Below are 17,504 nucleotides of genomic sequence, written 5' to 3'. Positions count from 1 at the left end.
ATCAATAGTGACATTCTGTGCACTTAATAACTGATTGAATTTGCTTTTTGATGAAAACACAAACTTGCCACACCACACATGATCCAAAGACACTGTTCTGAGACAGATCCTTCATCAAGTGCATGGAATGGGCAGCCGGCAATGGTGGTGGAGGCAGAAACGGTGGAGTCTTTTAAGAGACTCCTAGATAGGTACATGGAGCTCAGAAAAATAGAGGGCTATGGGTAACCCTAGGTAATTTCTATAGTAAGCACATCTTTTTGGGCCAAGGGGCCTGTATTGTGCTGTAGGCTTTCTATGTTTCTAAGACATTATACTTATTGACAGGTTCACCTCATTTCTGATTCATGATTCCAAATCTATAATACTTCACAATTTTGGAAATTTCTGCAATTTTTGTACAACTTCACTAAATAAAGTTTGCTATTGCACTGTATGTTTGGGAACAAAACAGCTTTCTTACACTGCTGTGGCGAATCCTTACCATTGCCTTTAATTTCCACTGTTATTTGATATAAAGAGTATTTCCATGTGCTCTGTGTATGACCGAAATGTTTATGGAACTGAAAGGCTTTAAACGTAAGTCCAAGCAGCCATTGTGATCTGTTTTCTCTCTTGTGGTGACAGAGTTTAGGCTTGAGGACCATCACGTTGCTATTTCTCCAGTGCTTACCTGTTCAGCCCCGTACAGTACACGTTGTGACACATCCTCATGTTATCAAGAGCTTCCAGACTTGTCCCATGAGCTGTTCACTCATATTCATTGACAAGCTTGGAGACTGCTAATATTTCATTTCTGTTGCCAGTTTTTAGTACATGTATGTGTACACCCATTACTATGATGAACCTGAACAATGTTATATAAAGATGCCAAAAAGACACAGGGAGCTGCGAGAACTGTCCTACCAATTTATTTAAAACTCGATCTATAGTTCATTTACTGTACATATTCACCATACATTTACATACATTTCAATGATGATACTCTATTGGCCAATTCCACAACTTTCTACTTACGATGAGCTGATCGGCTATTCACCACCAATACCTTACAGTTCCATTAAAACTGGAACTGATTGGACGGCAGAGTAGCCTAGTGTTTAGAGCAATGCTTTACAGTACAGGCGACCCAGGTTCAAATCCCGCTGCTGCCTGTAAGGAGTTTGTATGTTCTCCCCTTGACTGTGTGGGTTTCCTCTCTCGGTCCAAAGATGTACCGGTTGACAGGTTAATTGATCATTGTAAATTGTCCCGTGATTAGGCTAGGATTAAATCGGGGAATTGCTGGGTGCTGTGGTTCGAAGGGCTGGAAGGATGCTACGAGGGGTGATTGATAAGTTTGTGCCCTAAGGTAGAAGGAGTCAGTTTTAGAAAACCTAGCACATTTATTTTTCAACATAGTCCCCTCCTACATTTACACACCTAGTCCAGTGGTCGTGGAGCATACGGATCTTGGACCTCCAGAAAGTGGTCCACAGCAGGGGTGATTGATAAGGTCGTGGCCTAAGGTAGAAGGAGATGAGTTATATTGCTCTCGTTACATACACATGCAGTTCAACTCTTTGAGTGATTATGCAGAAAGCTTGAAGTTAATAACTCATCTCCTTCTACCTTAGGCCACGAACTTATCAATCACACCTGCTGTGGACCACTTTCTGGAGGTCCCAGACACCGACTTTTCCAAAGAAGGGATCCGTATGCTCCACGACCGCTGGACTAAGTGTGTAAATGTTAGAGGGGACTATGTTGAAAGATAAATGTGCTAGGTTTTCTAAAATTGACTCCTTCTATCTTAGGCCATGAACTTATCTATCACCCCTCATATTCCGCACCATATCTCAATAAAATAAACAAACAAATAAACAAACAAATAAATAAATAAAAATTCTGATATGAATTCTGCCCCCTAAAGTTAATGTTTCAGGTCAATGACTTCTGTATTTTATCTAAGGTTAAAAAGTCTTCTGTGTCCTTGTTGCAAAAGAGATTCAAGTACTTGATTCCACACAGAGTTTAAATGTTGAAATTTAACAAGGCATTTCAAATCAAGGTCATCAGAAAGAAGCGGATCTGACCATTGAAGGATGGCAGTATGTTTGGTCAAGTTGGTCGTTATGGGGGTACAAAAGCTTTGCATGAGGTCATTGTGGAGTTTCAGATTCTACACAGTGGATGCTTGAGCTGTCAGTGATTAGCAGATGTATTGGAAGTTTGTACAGAAAGCTGAACCCAGAGGAATAGAGTTTTTAGTTAGCTTTAAGGTAGGAGAAGGGTTTGAAGATGGAGAGGGGTAAAATTATGAAGTTTTAACCCAGAGGTTGGAGTTTTAAGTTTGAGAACTGGTTGATTAATTCGTAAAGTTGCAGTACGATTTCTTCTGATTCATCTACAGATTGCATTCCCCATTATAAACCAGCATTCATTGTCTGATCCAGTGACCCACTAGTTCACATCCTAATTATCACTGAGAGAGCATACTCTAGTTTAAAACTCCGTCTGTTCACTCAGGTCTCTGCTCTTACTTCACTGTGTAACTTTGTACAATCCCAGTGGCAAACTTCAGTGATGCTCCTGGCAGGGAAAGGTCAGGTAATTTAAATAGACACAGACCATTAAAGGAGCTTATCAGATGAAGGGCTGAGGGATGTTGAAATGTCCTCTGGATGTATAATTTCCAGGACGTGATTTCCTCGCTTTTGTGCCTTTCTCACCAAAACCTATATTGCATCAATATTTTAAAAAAATCAATAAACAAAAGAACGAGAGAAAATGGGCAAAAATACACTTTTTTAATACCCCAATCATTTTATTTGTGGAGAAACCTCAGATAGGTTTTAAGGAGACTAATTTTTAATGCCTGGAAAATTAAGGTTTGCCAAGCCTTGAAAGAGTCTGGTTGAATAAGTTCCCAATGATTTTTCCAAATTCTCTGCTGTGTTTATGTACAAGTCAGTATGACTGGGAGAAAATTATATGCCTCGAATTTGCAGCTTGAGGAAGATGAAAATTTAAATAATTCAGAATAATATGATTTAACTACCAGTTTGATTGTCATTATTTCTCATTGTGCTCTCTGCCATTTAGCATTTATAATGTAAACAATTATGCAGATGATGGAAATCCGAAATAAAAACAGAAATTATCTGAGAACACATTAGGTCCAGCAACATTTATGGAGAAAAGAAATAGCATTAATTTTTCAGGTCAACCTGAAACATTCACTCCTCAGCTGCTCTTGAACTCGCTGATGACTTACAGCATTTTTAGTCCATTTGATTAACAGCGAGTAGCCGGATACGTAGGTACTGCTCAAGTGAAATCTTCTGAGACTGAGTTTTTTGGGGGTTTTTTTGTAGGTTGTGAAAAAATCCTGTTACCCCCGTTGGAATGAAGTCTTTGATTTTGCCCTGGACGATGCTGTGACTGAGAACACCTTGTACGTGGAGGTGTGGGACTGGGACCTGGTCAGTAAAAACGACTTCCTGGGAAAGGTAGGTAATACTTGAGGTACACCTGGCTTAGAGCTTGAGGAACTTCCTCCTGTGTGTGTTGAGAACCCTCAGTATATTAATATTCTGATGATCTGGAATAAAAATCAAACTGCAATTCAAGGAGGGATTGTGTACAGTTCTGGTCACCGAATTATAGGAAAGATGTCAATAAAATTGAGCGAGTACAGAGGAGATTTACTAAAATGTTGCCTGGGTTTTATCTCCTAAGTTACAGAGAAAGGTTGAACAAGTTAGGTCTTTATTCTTTGGAGCGTAGAAGGTTGAGAGGGGACTTGATAGAGGTGTTTAAAATTATGAGGGGGATTGATAGAGTTGACATGGGTAGGCTTTTTCCATTGAGAATGGGGGGAGATTCAAACAAGAGGACATGAGTTGAGAGTTAAAGGGCAAAAGTTTAGGGGTAACATGAGGGGGAACTTCTTTACTCAGAGAGCAGAAGTGGTTGAGGCAGATTCGATGTTGTCCTTTAAAGTTAAGTTGGATAGATATATGGACAGGAAAGGAATGGAGGGTTATGGGCCGAGTGCAGGTCGGTGGGACTAGGTGAGAGTAAGAGTTCGGCATGGACTAGAAGAGCTGAGATGGCCTATTTCCGTGTTGTAATTGTTATATGGTTATATGGTTATATTGTCACACTGGATGATTTTAGTTCTGACATCTCATTTGAACAGAGCCATCTCCTCCAGGCAGCAATAAGATAATGTCCAAGCAATGTGACATAGCCTTGACAATCAAGGAATAAATTATTGGCCAGGAGACCATTGAGAATGCCTTGTTCTTCATTAAAATAGTGGGGCAGGATATTTGATGTCTTCTTCAGAGGATGGCAGCGGGAGGAAGTTGAACATTCCTCCAGAAGTGTACCTCTCTGCCACTACTACTGGACTGTACCAACTAGATGATAAATTAGCAGGTCAGGCAGCCTATATTGGAGGGGAATAACCCATTGACTTCATCAGGACTTGGCCTGAAACATCGACTCAGAATTAAAGTCAGATTTAATATCACTGGCATATGTGGTGAAATTTGTTGTTTTGCAGCAGCAGACAGTGTAACACACAATATTGAAAAATAACAGTGAGAAATATATATTAACAAATAAATAAGTAGTGCAAAAAGAGAGCAAATAAAGAAAAAAACTTGTGATATAGTGTACATGGGTTCATTGTCCATTCAGAAATCTGATGGCAGAGGGGAAGAAGTTGTACTTAACCACTGAGTATGTGTCTTCAGGCTGCTGTACCTCTTCGTGATGGTGGCAATGAGAAGAGAGCATGCCCTGTGTGATGGAAGTCCTAAATGAATGACGCCACCTTTTTGAGACATCACCTTTTGAAGCTGTCCTTGATACTGGGGAGGCTAGTGCCCATGGTAAATCTGGCTGACTTTGCAACGCACTAAAGCTTTGTCTGATTCTCTGCAGTAGCCCCTCCATACCAGTCAGTGATGCAACCAGTTAGAATACTCCCTAAGGTACATCTGTAGAAATTTGCTAGAGCCTTTGGTGATATGCCTAATTCTCCTCAAACTCTTAATGGAATATAGCCACTGTCATGCCTTCTTTGTAATTGCATCAATATGTTGGGCTGATGATACTGTAAATCTTCAAAGATGTTGATACCCAGGAACTTGAAACTGCTCACCATGTCCACTCCTGATCTCTTGATGAGGACTGCTGTATATTCCCCTGACTTCCCTTTCCTAAGTTCCACAAGCAATTTCTTGGTCTTACTGATATTGAGTGCAAGGTTGTTGTTGTGACCACATTCACCCAGCTGATCTATCTCACTCTTGTACGCCTCCTCATCAGCATCTGAAATTCTGCCAAGAATACTTGTGTCATCAGCAAATTGATAGATGGTGTTTGAGCTCTGCCTAGCTACACAGTTGTGGGTGTAGAGAGAGTAGAGCAGTGGGCTAAGCACACATCCTTGAGGTGCAACAGTGTTGATTGTCAGTGAGGAGATGTTATTTCTGATCTGCACTGACCAGTCTCCTGATGAGGAAGACCCTGCCCGACTTGGATTTTGTGTGTGTTGCCAAAGATTTCCAGCATCTGCAGAATTATTGTGTTTATGAACTAGATAGTAAAACCAGTCTCTCTCTGCATTATAATCTGGTCTCAGTTTTATAATGCACTCAGGTAGAAGGGTGGGTTGGCAAGTTTGCAGACGACACAAAGGTTGGTGGTGTTGTGGATGGTGTAGAGGATTGTCGAAGATTGCAGGGAGACATTGATAGGATGCAGAAGTGGGCTGAGAAGTGGCAGATGGAGTTCAACCCGGAGAAGTGTGAGGTGGTACACTTTGGAAGGACAAACTCCAAGGCAGAGTACAAAGTAAATGACAGGGTATTTGGTAGTGTGGAGGAGCAGAGGGATCTGGGGGTACATGTCCACAGATCCCTGAAAGTTGCCTCACAGATAGATAGGGTAGTTAAGAAAGCTTATGGGGCGTTAGCTTTCATAAGTCGGGGGATAGGGTTTAAGAGTCACGATGTAATGATGCAGCTCTATAAAACTCTGGTTAGGCCACAACTGGAGTATTGTGTCCAGTTCTGGTCACCTCACTATAGGAAGGATATGGAAGCATTGGAAAGGGTACAGAGGAGATTTACCAGGATGCTGCCTGGTTTAGAGAGTATGGATTATGATCAGAGATTAAGGGAGCTAGGGCTTTACTCTTTGGAGAGAAGGAGGATGAGAGGAGACATGATAGAGGTGTACAAGATAATAAGAGGAATATATAGAGTGGATAGCCAGTGCCTCTTCCCCAGGGCACCACTGCTCAATACAAGAGGACATGGCCTTAAGATAAGGGGTGGGAAGTTCAAGGGGGATATTAGAGGAAGGTTTTTTACTCAGAGTGGTTGGTGCATGGAATGCACTGCCTGAGTCAGTGGTAGAGGCAGATACACTAGTGAAATTTAAGAGACTACTAGACAGGTACATGGAGAAATTTAAGGTGGGGGGTTATATGGGAGGCAGGATTTGAGGGTCAGCACAACATTGTCGGCCGAAGGGCCTGTAATGTGCTATACTATTCTATGTTCTATGTCCTATGTTATAAATTTCACTCCTTTGACTATATACTGTACCCTCTATATTATAATGTCCAAACTCTGGATTGTAAAATCTGACCTCTGAATTATAAATTCCATCCTCTGGATCTTAAAATCTAATTTCTGGATTATAAATTCCAGCTTCTGATTAGAGCTCAAATTCTAAGGTGAAAGTGCTTCCTCTGAGACACAGTTGATGTTTGTACTTCATACTGATTTGGTTCATTCTGGGTAAAGTATGATAGTACATCATTAAGAAGCTTTTATTCTTGAGGCTTTGAATCAGTTCCCAGTTCTTCTTCTTCTGACTGTTAATGGTGGTTGGCAGTCCAACTTAAAGGTGCTTTACCACCACTAACTGAATTGGAGTGTGGTGTAGAGAACTGGGAGATAAAACTCTTACTAGTTCTTTACTAAATGGATTATTTCCTTATGTGTCAGCACTGCCAAGTGTCACCTTCCTAGGTTCTGCTGTGGAAAACAACATCAGAGTCCATACAGGGAGACTCTCTCTCCATCAATGCAATGACCATCAGCCCATTGACTCAATCCTCTAGGACAGGATAGAACCATAACTCATCTATCATTTGGGAGACCAACCAAGGAAGAGCTGTATTTCCGTTTTTATCTAAAGTCCGTGAGTGAAGAAGTGCTGCAACATAGTGCGGACATCAAAAGATCAATTGGTTCACCAAGGATGCCCTATGCACCTGGCCTTCATCTCCTGAAGAGAACGTATGCAAAATTTAAGGATATTCAGTCATTATCACGTCATACTTCAAGTAGATTTGATTGCCTCCGTGAACCTTGTGTGTTGAATATTTTTGTTCTGTAAAGCAGTTGCTAAAGGAAGCTTAGCGCTGTTGATCTCCTGTGGAACTTTGCTACATGGGACTTAGCCGTGCATTACACTTCACGGTCTCCCTCTCAAAACTGTGTGCCACTGCAAATCTTTTAGTTTGACAACAATGTTTCTAAGATTCATGAGCTTATACAGGGATATTTCCATTAATTCAGCATATTAGTGATTCAGACGACACCAAGGTGCCTCACGTCCACAGATGTACTTCTGAAGTGCATCCAATATTTGTAGTTATCTAAACAGCACTTGAAGTGGGACTTAAAACATTAATTGAATGTTGCAAACATCGTGCAAAGCTTAGCATAAAGAAAACCTGGAAGTCTGAAACAAATGACAGAGATGCACAAATGGATCTATTGTGCGTAAAGGAGATGAAGAGATTAATGATGTCCTCCTTAACATTTAGCTGGTACATAAATTAACTATTATCAAACACTCATGAAACTAGTACGGGCAATTCCTAATGCAGCATTTGGCACAGCTTATAATATCTGCACTCAGTGGCCACATTATTGGGTACCTCCGAAACCTAACAGAGTGGCCACTGAGTGTGTGTCCATGGTCTTCAGTTGCTGTAGCTCATCCACTTCAAGGTTCGACATGTTGTGTGTTCAGAGATGTTCTTCTGCACACCACTGTTGTAATCTGTGATTATTTGAGTTACTGTTGCCTCGTCACCTTGAACCAGTCTGGTCAATCTCCTCTGTGTTCTCTCTTTAACAAAGCATTTTCACCCACAGAATTACCGCTCACTGGATTTTTTTTGTTTGCTTTACACACCATTCTCTGTAAACTCTATATTGTAAATGAAAATCCCGGGCGATCAGCAGTTTCTGAGATACTCAAACCACAGCGTCTGGCAGCAACAATCATTCCACTGTCAAAGCCACTTAGATCGTATTTCTTCTCCATTCTGATATTTGGTCTGAACAACAACTCGACCTTTTGATCACGTCTGCATGCATTTATGTATTGAGTTGCTGCCACATGATTGGCTGATTAGATATTTGCATTAATGAGCAGGTGTGCTGTTGTACCTAATAAAGTGGCCACTAAGTTTATAAGATAACAGCAAGAGCTCCCTCATCCTATGTGTGACTACAGACTGGACTATAATCAGAAGGATCAGGCCAAGTTCACAAATGAAAAATGAAAATGTATGTTGCTATTCTTAATAAGTATTTTATGATCTATGTTTCACATTAAAACTTATTTCCAATTGGTTTTGATTTACATCGGCTGAAAATTGGTCTTTCTTTGGAACTTGTTCTTTGGAACAAGAGTGATCCCAGGAATTAATGGCTTGATGTATGAGGAGAGTTTGATGTCTCTGTGTGATGAAGTTCAGAAGAATGAAAGGGAGATCCATTGGCTATTAAGATGCCTGGATAGAGTGCACATAGAGAGGACGTTTCCAATAGGTTAGTTCTGCTGGTTGAGTGGTATCACAACAACAACCTTACGCTCAACATCAATAAGGTTAAGAAATTGATTGTGGACTTCAGAAAGGGAATGTTGGGAGAACACACACCTACCCTCACTGAGGGGGGGCCAGCGGTGGTGAGCAACTACAAGTTCCTGGGTGTCAACATCTCTGAATATTTATCCCGGGCCCAATCTGTTGATGCAATTAGAAGAAGGCAAAACAGAGGCTCTCTTTCATAAGGGGTTTGAAGAGATTAGTCATGTCACCAGATACTCCAGCAAATTTCTACAGGTGTACTATGGAGAGCACTCTGACTGGTTACATCATTGTCTAGTATGAAGGCACCATGCCCAAGGTAGGAAAAAAGCTGCAGAGGTTTGTAAACTCGTCCAGCTCCATCATGGACGCTAGTCTCCCCACCATCAAGGACATCTTCAAAAGGCAATGCCTTAAGAAGGAGGCATCCATCATAAGAATTGTCACTATCCAGGACATGCCCTCTTCTCATTACTACTATCAGGGAGGAGGTAAAGAAGCCTGAAGACACACACTCAGTGTTTTAGGAACAGCTTCTTCTCCTCTGCCTTTTGATTTCTGAGAGGTCCATGAACTCACGAACACAATCTCACCATTGTGTTCTCATATTGCACTATTTATTTATTTATTTATTTTTATATATTTCTTATTCTAATTTATCGTAGCCTTTTATGTCTTGTACTGAACTGCTGCTGCAAAACAACGAATTTCACAACATATCTCAATGATTCTGAATCTAATTAACATGTACGAAAGTCCTGAAGGAGGGCCTCGTCACTGTTTATTCATCTCCATAGATGCAGCCAGACCTGCTGGGTTCCTCCAGTAAGTTGTAGGTGCTGCTCGGCATTTCCAGCTCTTGTGTTTCTGATTCTGATTCTTGTTCTAGTCGGAGAGTCTCGGGGTCTACCACAGCCTCAAAATAAAGGGATGTCTCTTTAAAGCTGAGATGAGGAGGAATTCCTTCAGCCAGAGGGTGGTGGAATTCATTCCCATGGAGGGCTGTGGGGGTCAAGTTAAAAAGTGAAAGTTAAAGTCTGTCCCGAGCCTTTGTGGCCCATCAGGCTGGTGCTTACACCAGTTTCTGTGGCGTGAAGCGAGACTCCCCCCCCGGATAGGACGCCAGTCTATCGCAAGGTTAACCCCCAGCATTTGCCGGTACCTATTTTCAGCTGGGTGGACTGGAGCGATGTGTGGTTAAGTGCCTTGCTCAAAGACACAACACGCTGCCTTGGCCGAGCCTCAAACCCACGACCTTCAGATCGTGAGCCCAACACCCTAACCACTTGGCCACGCGCCACACCGGTAGGGGTCAAGGCATTGGGTATATTTAAGGCAGGAAACTGATAAGTTCTTAGGTGATAAGAGGTTCAGTGTTACAGAGAGAAGGTAGGAGAATGGGATTGAAAATAATTAGCCATGCTTGAATGGTGGAGCAGACTTGATGGGTCAAGTGGAATAATTCAGCTCGCATATCTTGTGGTCTTTCGTGCCCTAGCTGAATCTGCATTGAAGTGAGTGAGGAAAATAGACATGTCTGTGTTTAATATGTCCTTAAAGTGACAAGGAGAGGCAAAAGTGTCAACTCTACAATGATGTACCTGCAAAGAACATGTATCAATGTATTGCCTGGATGTTGGAAAGGTAGGCATTCATTGGCTTTCTTTAACTATCCTTTGGAAAGTGGTGATGGGCAAACGTTTTGAAAACTGACTGATTGTCGGGACCATTGAAAAGGACAGTGCAGTGTCAAACTCTTTGAAGTCAGGTGACTTTGAAGTCACCTGACCAAGCGAAGTTCCATTGCTGAAAGACATCGGGTTCCTCCAGGTGTTCCGGTTTCCTCCACAGTCCACAGACAACTGGTCCAAAGGTTAATTGGTCATTCCAAATTGTCCCATGATTAGGTTAGGATCAAACTGCGGGATTGCTGGATGGTGTGGCTTGAGGGACGGATAGGGCCTATTCCGCGCTGTATCTCAATAAATAAATAAGTAAATAAATAACTATACTTTGCTCATAAATTTACAGTACCTGGAACTTTGAACATCGAGATCAGAGAAAGAGGGCCTTCTCCACCACACACTGCACTGTGGACCTAAGCAAAACACAGGAGACCTTTCAGGAGGCTGGCCCACTTAGTCTCAGCACTCCTAATCTAAATGACCAGGATGTGGTTTAGTGGACCATGGGTGTGACTGGGGCTTCATAACCATTTTCTCTGCTCTCCAGGTAGCCTTCAACATTAACAAGCTCCAGGTGATACAGCAGAAGGAAGGCTGGTTCCTGCTACTTCCCGATAAGGCACGAAGGAGCAAAACTGAGTAAGCCATCTGTTCTCCTTCCTTTATTCCAAAATAAAAGAAAGGATAAACTTATTTTCACACCTGCCTTGTGCTCCCTCGACATCCTTTGTTGTTGTTGTTCAGGCGTTTAGTCTCTTCGTGACCTCATTGACCACAGGGTCCATAGGGTTTTCATGGCAAGATACGGAAGTAGGTTGCCAGGCCTTTCTTCCACACAGATACTGCTGCTGCCCAGGCTGGGACCCGGCTGGGTTTGAACTCAGAACCATCTGCCTCAAAGTCCAGTGCTGATGCCACTACACCTCCAGCCGGCCCCCTGACATCCTAGCACATCCCACAGTCATGAAGTGTGTGAAATACAGACACTGAAATCTAGGAAATGCAGGAAATAGTGCACAGCATGATCCTATAAAGAGCACTGAAACAATGAGAAAGTGGTCTTCCCTCGTCAGATGGATTGGGATGTTAATCGTGCTGGGCTTTCTGGAAGAATTCCACTGTTTTTTATTGAGTCCCCTCAGGTTACCTGAGAGGCTTAGCCTCTCATCAGAGAGGTGTCACTTCTGATAGTGCGGCACTCACTCAGCATTGTGAGGGGTTCTCAACCTGAGGTCCTTGGACCTCTTGCTTAATCATACTGATCCATGGCATGAAAAAGGTTGGGAACCCCTGCACTAGAGTGCGATCCCACGTTTTGTTCTGGAGTTGAAATTGAACCAGCAAACCCCTGGCTGAGGCAGGAAATGAAAAAAGTTCTCTGTACAACATTAATCTAATGTGAGAAATCACACAGATGCAAGTTCACATGGATCACCTGCAGTTCAGGCTCATTGCCAAGGGGAATTCGTGCACAAGGGATTAACAAGCTGCTGCTTTCAGAGTGGATTTAAGACCAAAGCCCTAGATATTGGACAAGAAAGTGGCAGATGGAATACAGTGTTGGGAAATGTATGGTAATGCATTTTGGTATAAGGAACAATAGTGTGGACTATTATTTAAATGGGGAGAAGGTTCAAAAATGAGAGGTGCAGAGGGACTTAGAAGTCCTTGTGCAAGACTCCCAGTAGGTTAACATACAGTTGAGTCTGTGGTAAAGAAGGCAAATGCAATGTTGGCATTTATTTCAAGGGGAATAGAATATAAAAACAAGGAGATAATGCTGAGCCTTTTTAAGAGACTAGTCAGGCTGCACTTGTCAACAGTTTTCTACCCCTTATCTCAGAGAGAATGTGTTGTCATTGGAGAAAGTCCAGAGGAGGTTCACAAGGATGATTCCAGGAATGAAGGGGTTAACATACGAGGCGTGTTTGGCAGCTTTGGGCCTGTTACTCAATGGAATTTAGAAGAATGTGGGGAGATTTCATTGAAGCGTACCGAATGTTGAAAGGACTAGATAGGGTGGATGTGAAGAGGATGTTTCCTTTGGTGGGGGTATCCAGAACTAGAGGGGCATAGCCTCAAAATTGAGGGGTGACCTTTTAGAACAGAGGTAAGGAGGAATTATTTTAGCCAGAGAGTAGTGAATCTGTGGATTACTCTGTCGTAGACTGCGATGGAGACCAAGTCCATGGGTATACTTAAGGTGGAAGTTGATAGTTTCCTGATCAGTCAGGGCACCAAAGGATATGGCGAGAAGGCAGGTGTATGGGGTTACGTGGGATCTGGGATCAGCCATGATGGGATAGCAGAGCAGATTCGATGGGCTTGAATGGCTTAATTCTGCTTCTATGTCTTATGGTCTTTCATTTGAACAAACCCCAGGTGAGCAGGGTTGGTGCTGGGATCTTGCCAATGTAGACCAGGAAACGGAGGTCAGACAGAAGTGATCAGATCAGCAGAAGCACGGAGGATGGGGATTCTCCCAAACCTTCACTCAGTGGAAAATGTTGATGTTTTTTTCAATGCACTGAAGCACAGCCAAGGTCTTTAGCTGACATACTTCATTTCTCTCTGAGTCAGCTGTTGACTGGGGCAAGCAAAGGCCGACTTCACACCCAATACTGAGCCTTGTTAGCATGAATGCAATGTGCTGAAATTTCTGGACTGAGCTGCTGTTAAGGACAGCTACTCAGGGCAGAGAAGGTCAGGAGCAAGGTATTCAGTGCAACAAGAATTTTAATTCTTCATGTGGGCTTACTACTTTTCCTGATCCTGCATATAATTTCAGTGTCTGCCTTTTACTCTCTCACAAGTGTCTATGGACATTAATGAGGCTTCCTCCCCAGATTCAGGCCTGAACACAATGGTAGCAGAATTAAGACAGTCAGTCAACACCTCCATTCCAGTTCTGCTGCTGCTCAGTTCACACCAGGAAGAGGAGATTAAAAATTCCCACTGAATTTCCACACTCACCACGATATGACCAAAGAAGTTACAAGAGTGAGGAAGCTCTTAAAGAACATCTGTTCTAGCAGAAACCAGTTGGGTAGAATGGTTTGATTCTCTACTGTAGGTTCCATGTAAAGTGCTGGAAGAAGGTTTGGGTTGGGAGAGTTGTGTGCGGCATATCTTCTGGAACTTATGTGGAAAATTTGTCAAATGGATCATCTTCCAGTGTGCCCACTTGCTTGAAGTGCTGTCAATGTTATGAGGTTTTTGTAAAACTCTATACGAGGCTATCATCGCTCAAGTTCAATGATTCAAAATACATGTATTATCGAAGTACATGTGCAGTGTACAACTCTGAGATTTGTTGTCCCACACACAGCCGTGAAACAAAGAAATTACAACGGAACTCATTCAAAGAAAAACATCAAACACTCAACGTGCAAAACAAAGAACAAATCGCACAAATTGGAAAAACATGAGTGAATAACACACAGAACATGAAACATCGAATGGCAGATTATTTGAAATAGTCTAGGAATGTTCAGTGTGGTTCAATTTAGTGCTGTGTCGTAGGCTACAGAGCCAGTCCGCTCCGATCAAAATCACACAAAATAGGAATAAAATAAGTACCCAGAAACCAGAACACATACAACATGATCTGCAGAGTCCTCTAAAAACAAGTCCAACCCACAGACACCTCCAATCAAACCTTGCCCCAAGCCCCAAGACTCCTGCCCCTTTCTCTGGCAGCAGTGAGCGAGAGGGAGAGAGAGGCAGGTCTAACGCAGGCAGAAGGCGCTGAATGTCTGCTCGCCTTCCACTTTCGCCCTCGTTGATTCCAATCTTGCTCGACGCTTTAATTGGTAAGTTCGCCATGAATTGGAACCGTTCGCGCTCCGCCATTAAACACACTCCATTCTCTGCCGCGCCAAATTCTCTTAGAGACCGCAAAAGCACCAGACCACTCAGTGGACCCAAAAACCCATTATCAAAATGTAAATTGCAGGCTCCAATCACACACAGATTCGAGGTAGAAGTATATTTAAAAGAAGAAAGAGAAGAAGTAGTGTCATGAACTGTCTGCAGGATGTTGTTGTTGGTTGCGTTGGTCGCGGGCGCCATCTTGCTCACGCTTCCCACAGTAACAGATTGTTACATTTGCTGCAACACCAGAATCAGTTACGAGTGACATTGTCAATATAAAGGAACACTAGGCCTTTCAGCCCCTCCGCCAGTCACAGAGTTATGGGTCGGACAGCATAGAAGCAGGCCTTTCAGCCCATCGTTCATGCTATTCCATTTGCCTACATTTGACCCATATCCCTGTAAAACTTCTCCTAACCAATGGATCAAAGCTGATCTGCAACTAAGATCTATTCATTCATATTGATCCCTAACAAGAGTCGATTAAGTTGTTTAATCGCCCAAAACACCTCAGTTGGTCTGTCCCTTAACCTTTAGAATTCCAGGCACGTGACCTGTCCTGATGATGTAACCCTTTAACCCTGTCATTGCATTTGTGAATTTGCTCTCCATTCCGAGGTGGAATTGACCTGTTTCTTCCTGGGACCAACTCACCTGAGCCCCATGAAGGCATATGTGTGCAGAAATCGATCAAATGGGTTATAGATTCTGACAGATAATATTATTATACCGGTAGATTCTGATAGGATATGTTTAAATGTAGTTAAGGAGTAGAAAATCTCAGTGTCTGCTGTTAATTTCTAAATGTGTGTTTTTCACAGCCCTGCTGTTATGTTCCCACTTGGCTGTAGACATGCTGCGCATTTTAATTTAGCGAAGTGATAACATTTAGATGGAAGGTTGCCGAAAATAGTGAGAGAGAGAAGTAGAATTTCAGGATGTAATGATGCAATTATGCCGGCTGAATGACTGCCTCGCAATCAACTAAATATTTTTACTCTGTCCAAATCGAACTCGGCTTTCACACAGCACTGACGTGTTCGATACTTTTGAGTATTAGCCACTGCCTCACATTATCGCGTGGGTTATAGATGATGCATACTGTTTGAAGCTTCAGTAGCAGTCAGCACTGATGAGTCACTGCCCTTCAGCTCCCAGATAACACCCAGAAAGAGAATTACAAAGTGTTGCTGTGATGGACCATCTGTGGGATTTTCCCACAATTCATAAATATTATCTCTTACTCATACCTGTAAGTTCTATGGTGCCTTTTTAATGATTTTTTTAATGTTTAAATGTACTTTTGTTTTCTTTAATTCTGACGTCAGTCAATTTTGGCTTTGTTCTGGTTTTAGCTCAATGCCCATTCCTGTCTTTCCAAATCCCCTGCCTACCCCTCCTATTTGCCCCATGCCTTCTGCCACAAACCCAACTGGAAGCAAAGCAGCACACAGAAAATGCTGAGGTTTTTCCAGCATTTTGTGTGTGTTGCTCTGGATTTCCAGCATCCGTGTTTGGGAAGCCAAGCAGGCCTCTATAACTCTGCATGAGGAAGGGTACAAGAGAATTGACTGGCAACCCCTCTCCACAGGAAGAGAAGTATCGTATACCTTCTGCTCAAATGTTCGGGCATCAGGATGAATGGCTGAACCGAAATCAAACACCTCAACCATTCAATCTCTGTGTTAAGGTTGTATCTAGGTGGTAACATTGAGGAAAATTTCTTCGAATCTGAAAAGAGAAATTTACGCATTTGGCATTTAAAAAAAAGGCCTCACTGGATTTCAGAAGTGATATGGGAGTGAGATCATGATAACATTTGAAAAACTGTGGGAAAGGCGTCCCGGGAAAACTGAAGTTAGTGAGAGTCAGTGGCGAAACACCTCCATTGGTTGAAGTCGCACAAATGCCTGTGGTTGTTCGAAGCCACTCAGCCCTGTCCCAAGGCACTGCTGCAGTGGTTCCTGTGAAGAGCAAATTAGGGCTGCCGATCAGACAGTAGATGGTTAGTTCTACAGTAAATAGCACCTTTTTTATAAAATCTCAGGGAACGAAGCAGTCAATTCCTGAATTCAATCAGCCCAAGGCAACACCCAGTGTTAGGCTGTAGGGGCCAAGTTGCATGAACATCACACACATCCTAAGGAAGAAAAAGAAATTAAAAAGCTGAGTGGATAGCATTGCATTTTACAGCAAAGCTCAGGATCTCTGGATATCACAGTGATGGACCTCAAGACATACCTCAATTTTGCTCAAGATTTCCAGCCTCTGCAGTCTCTTGTATCTCTGATGCACCCTTCTTGTGCTGTAGTAAACGTAACAGTAACATTGTTCTCAGAAAGCTCCCTTTCATTGCACATTGCTGTTGGTCAAGAGGTGATTTTAGCCAGGTCACAAGAAATATATCCCCTCCTTTTCTTTCAGATAATGCCTTGGAATTACTGTCTAACTGCTGTTCTGAGAACCAGCTCCTTTAACAACACAGGACTCCCTCTATCAGTGGGGACAATCTGATCTTGGACCCCAGGCCTAATTGTAAATACCAGCTATGCCTGCAGATAACATATAAGGTGGTTTTAGAAATAGATTGAAATAAATTGTGACAACTCTTAACATTTTAAACATAGCCATTTGCTGCTGTGCTTAACTCTGGTGATTCCCGAAACAATCCAACCCTTTCTTTGAATGAAAATGCCCTGTTGTTATCAGGATAATTTTCCCGAGCAGAATATTTTGGGTCCGATGAGTTACGGGTCATTGCTGGATCTACTTCTGGGCAATGAAGTGGGAAAAGCACACCAAGTTCCAAAAGAGGAGAAATTAGGAGACAGCAAGACTTAGGTTAACTATGGAGAAGGAGGAACAATCCAAAGTGAAAGTCATGAAATGGATGAAGGCCACTTTCAATGGGATGAGAGCGGACGGGCACAAATGGTGATGGACAAAATCATTACAGAACAATTGGCTGTCTTTAAGGAAGAGATTGTTTGAGTGAAGTTGGGGCACATTTACAAGAGGTGCAGAGGGGGAACAAACAAATCTAGAGCTCC

The 17,504-nt window shown here is 42.5% G+C and overlaps 1 protein-coding gene across 1 annotated transcript in view; it reads left to right on the top strand.

Moving 5' to 3' along the window:
• rasa4 (RAS p21 protein activator 4) overlaps positions 1-17,504 on the top strand; it is a 297,934-nt gene that overhangs the window by 193,477 nt on the left and 86,953 nt on the right. The window contains exons 7-8 of the mRNA XM_072242873.1: positions 3,357-3,495; positions 11,133-11,220. Of these exons, the coding sequence (XP_072098974.1) occupies positions 3,357-3,495; positions 11,133-11,220 (227 nt within the window). The remainder of the gene's footprint in view (positions 1-3,356; positions 3,496-11,132; positions 11,221-17,504) is intronic.

The sequence above is a fragment of the Mobula birostris genome, chromosome 25, assembly GCF_030028105.1.
Source record: "Mobula birostris isolate sMobBir1 chromosome 25, sMobBir1.hap1, whole genome shotgun sequence".
Taxonomy (NCBI): domain Eukaryota; kingdom Metazoa; phylum Chordata; class Chondrichthyes; order Myliobatiformes; family Myliobatidae; genus Mobula; species Mobula birostris.
This window is presented reverse-complemented; position numbering and strand designations above follow the sequence as displayed.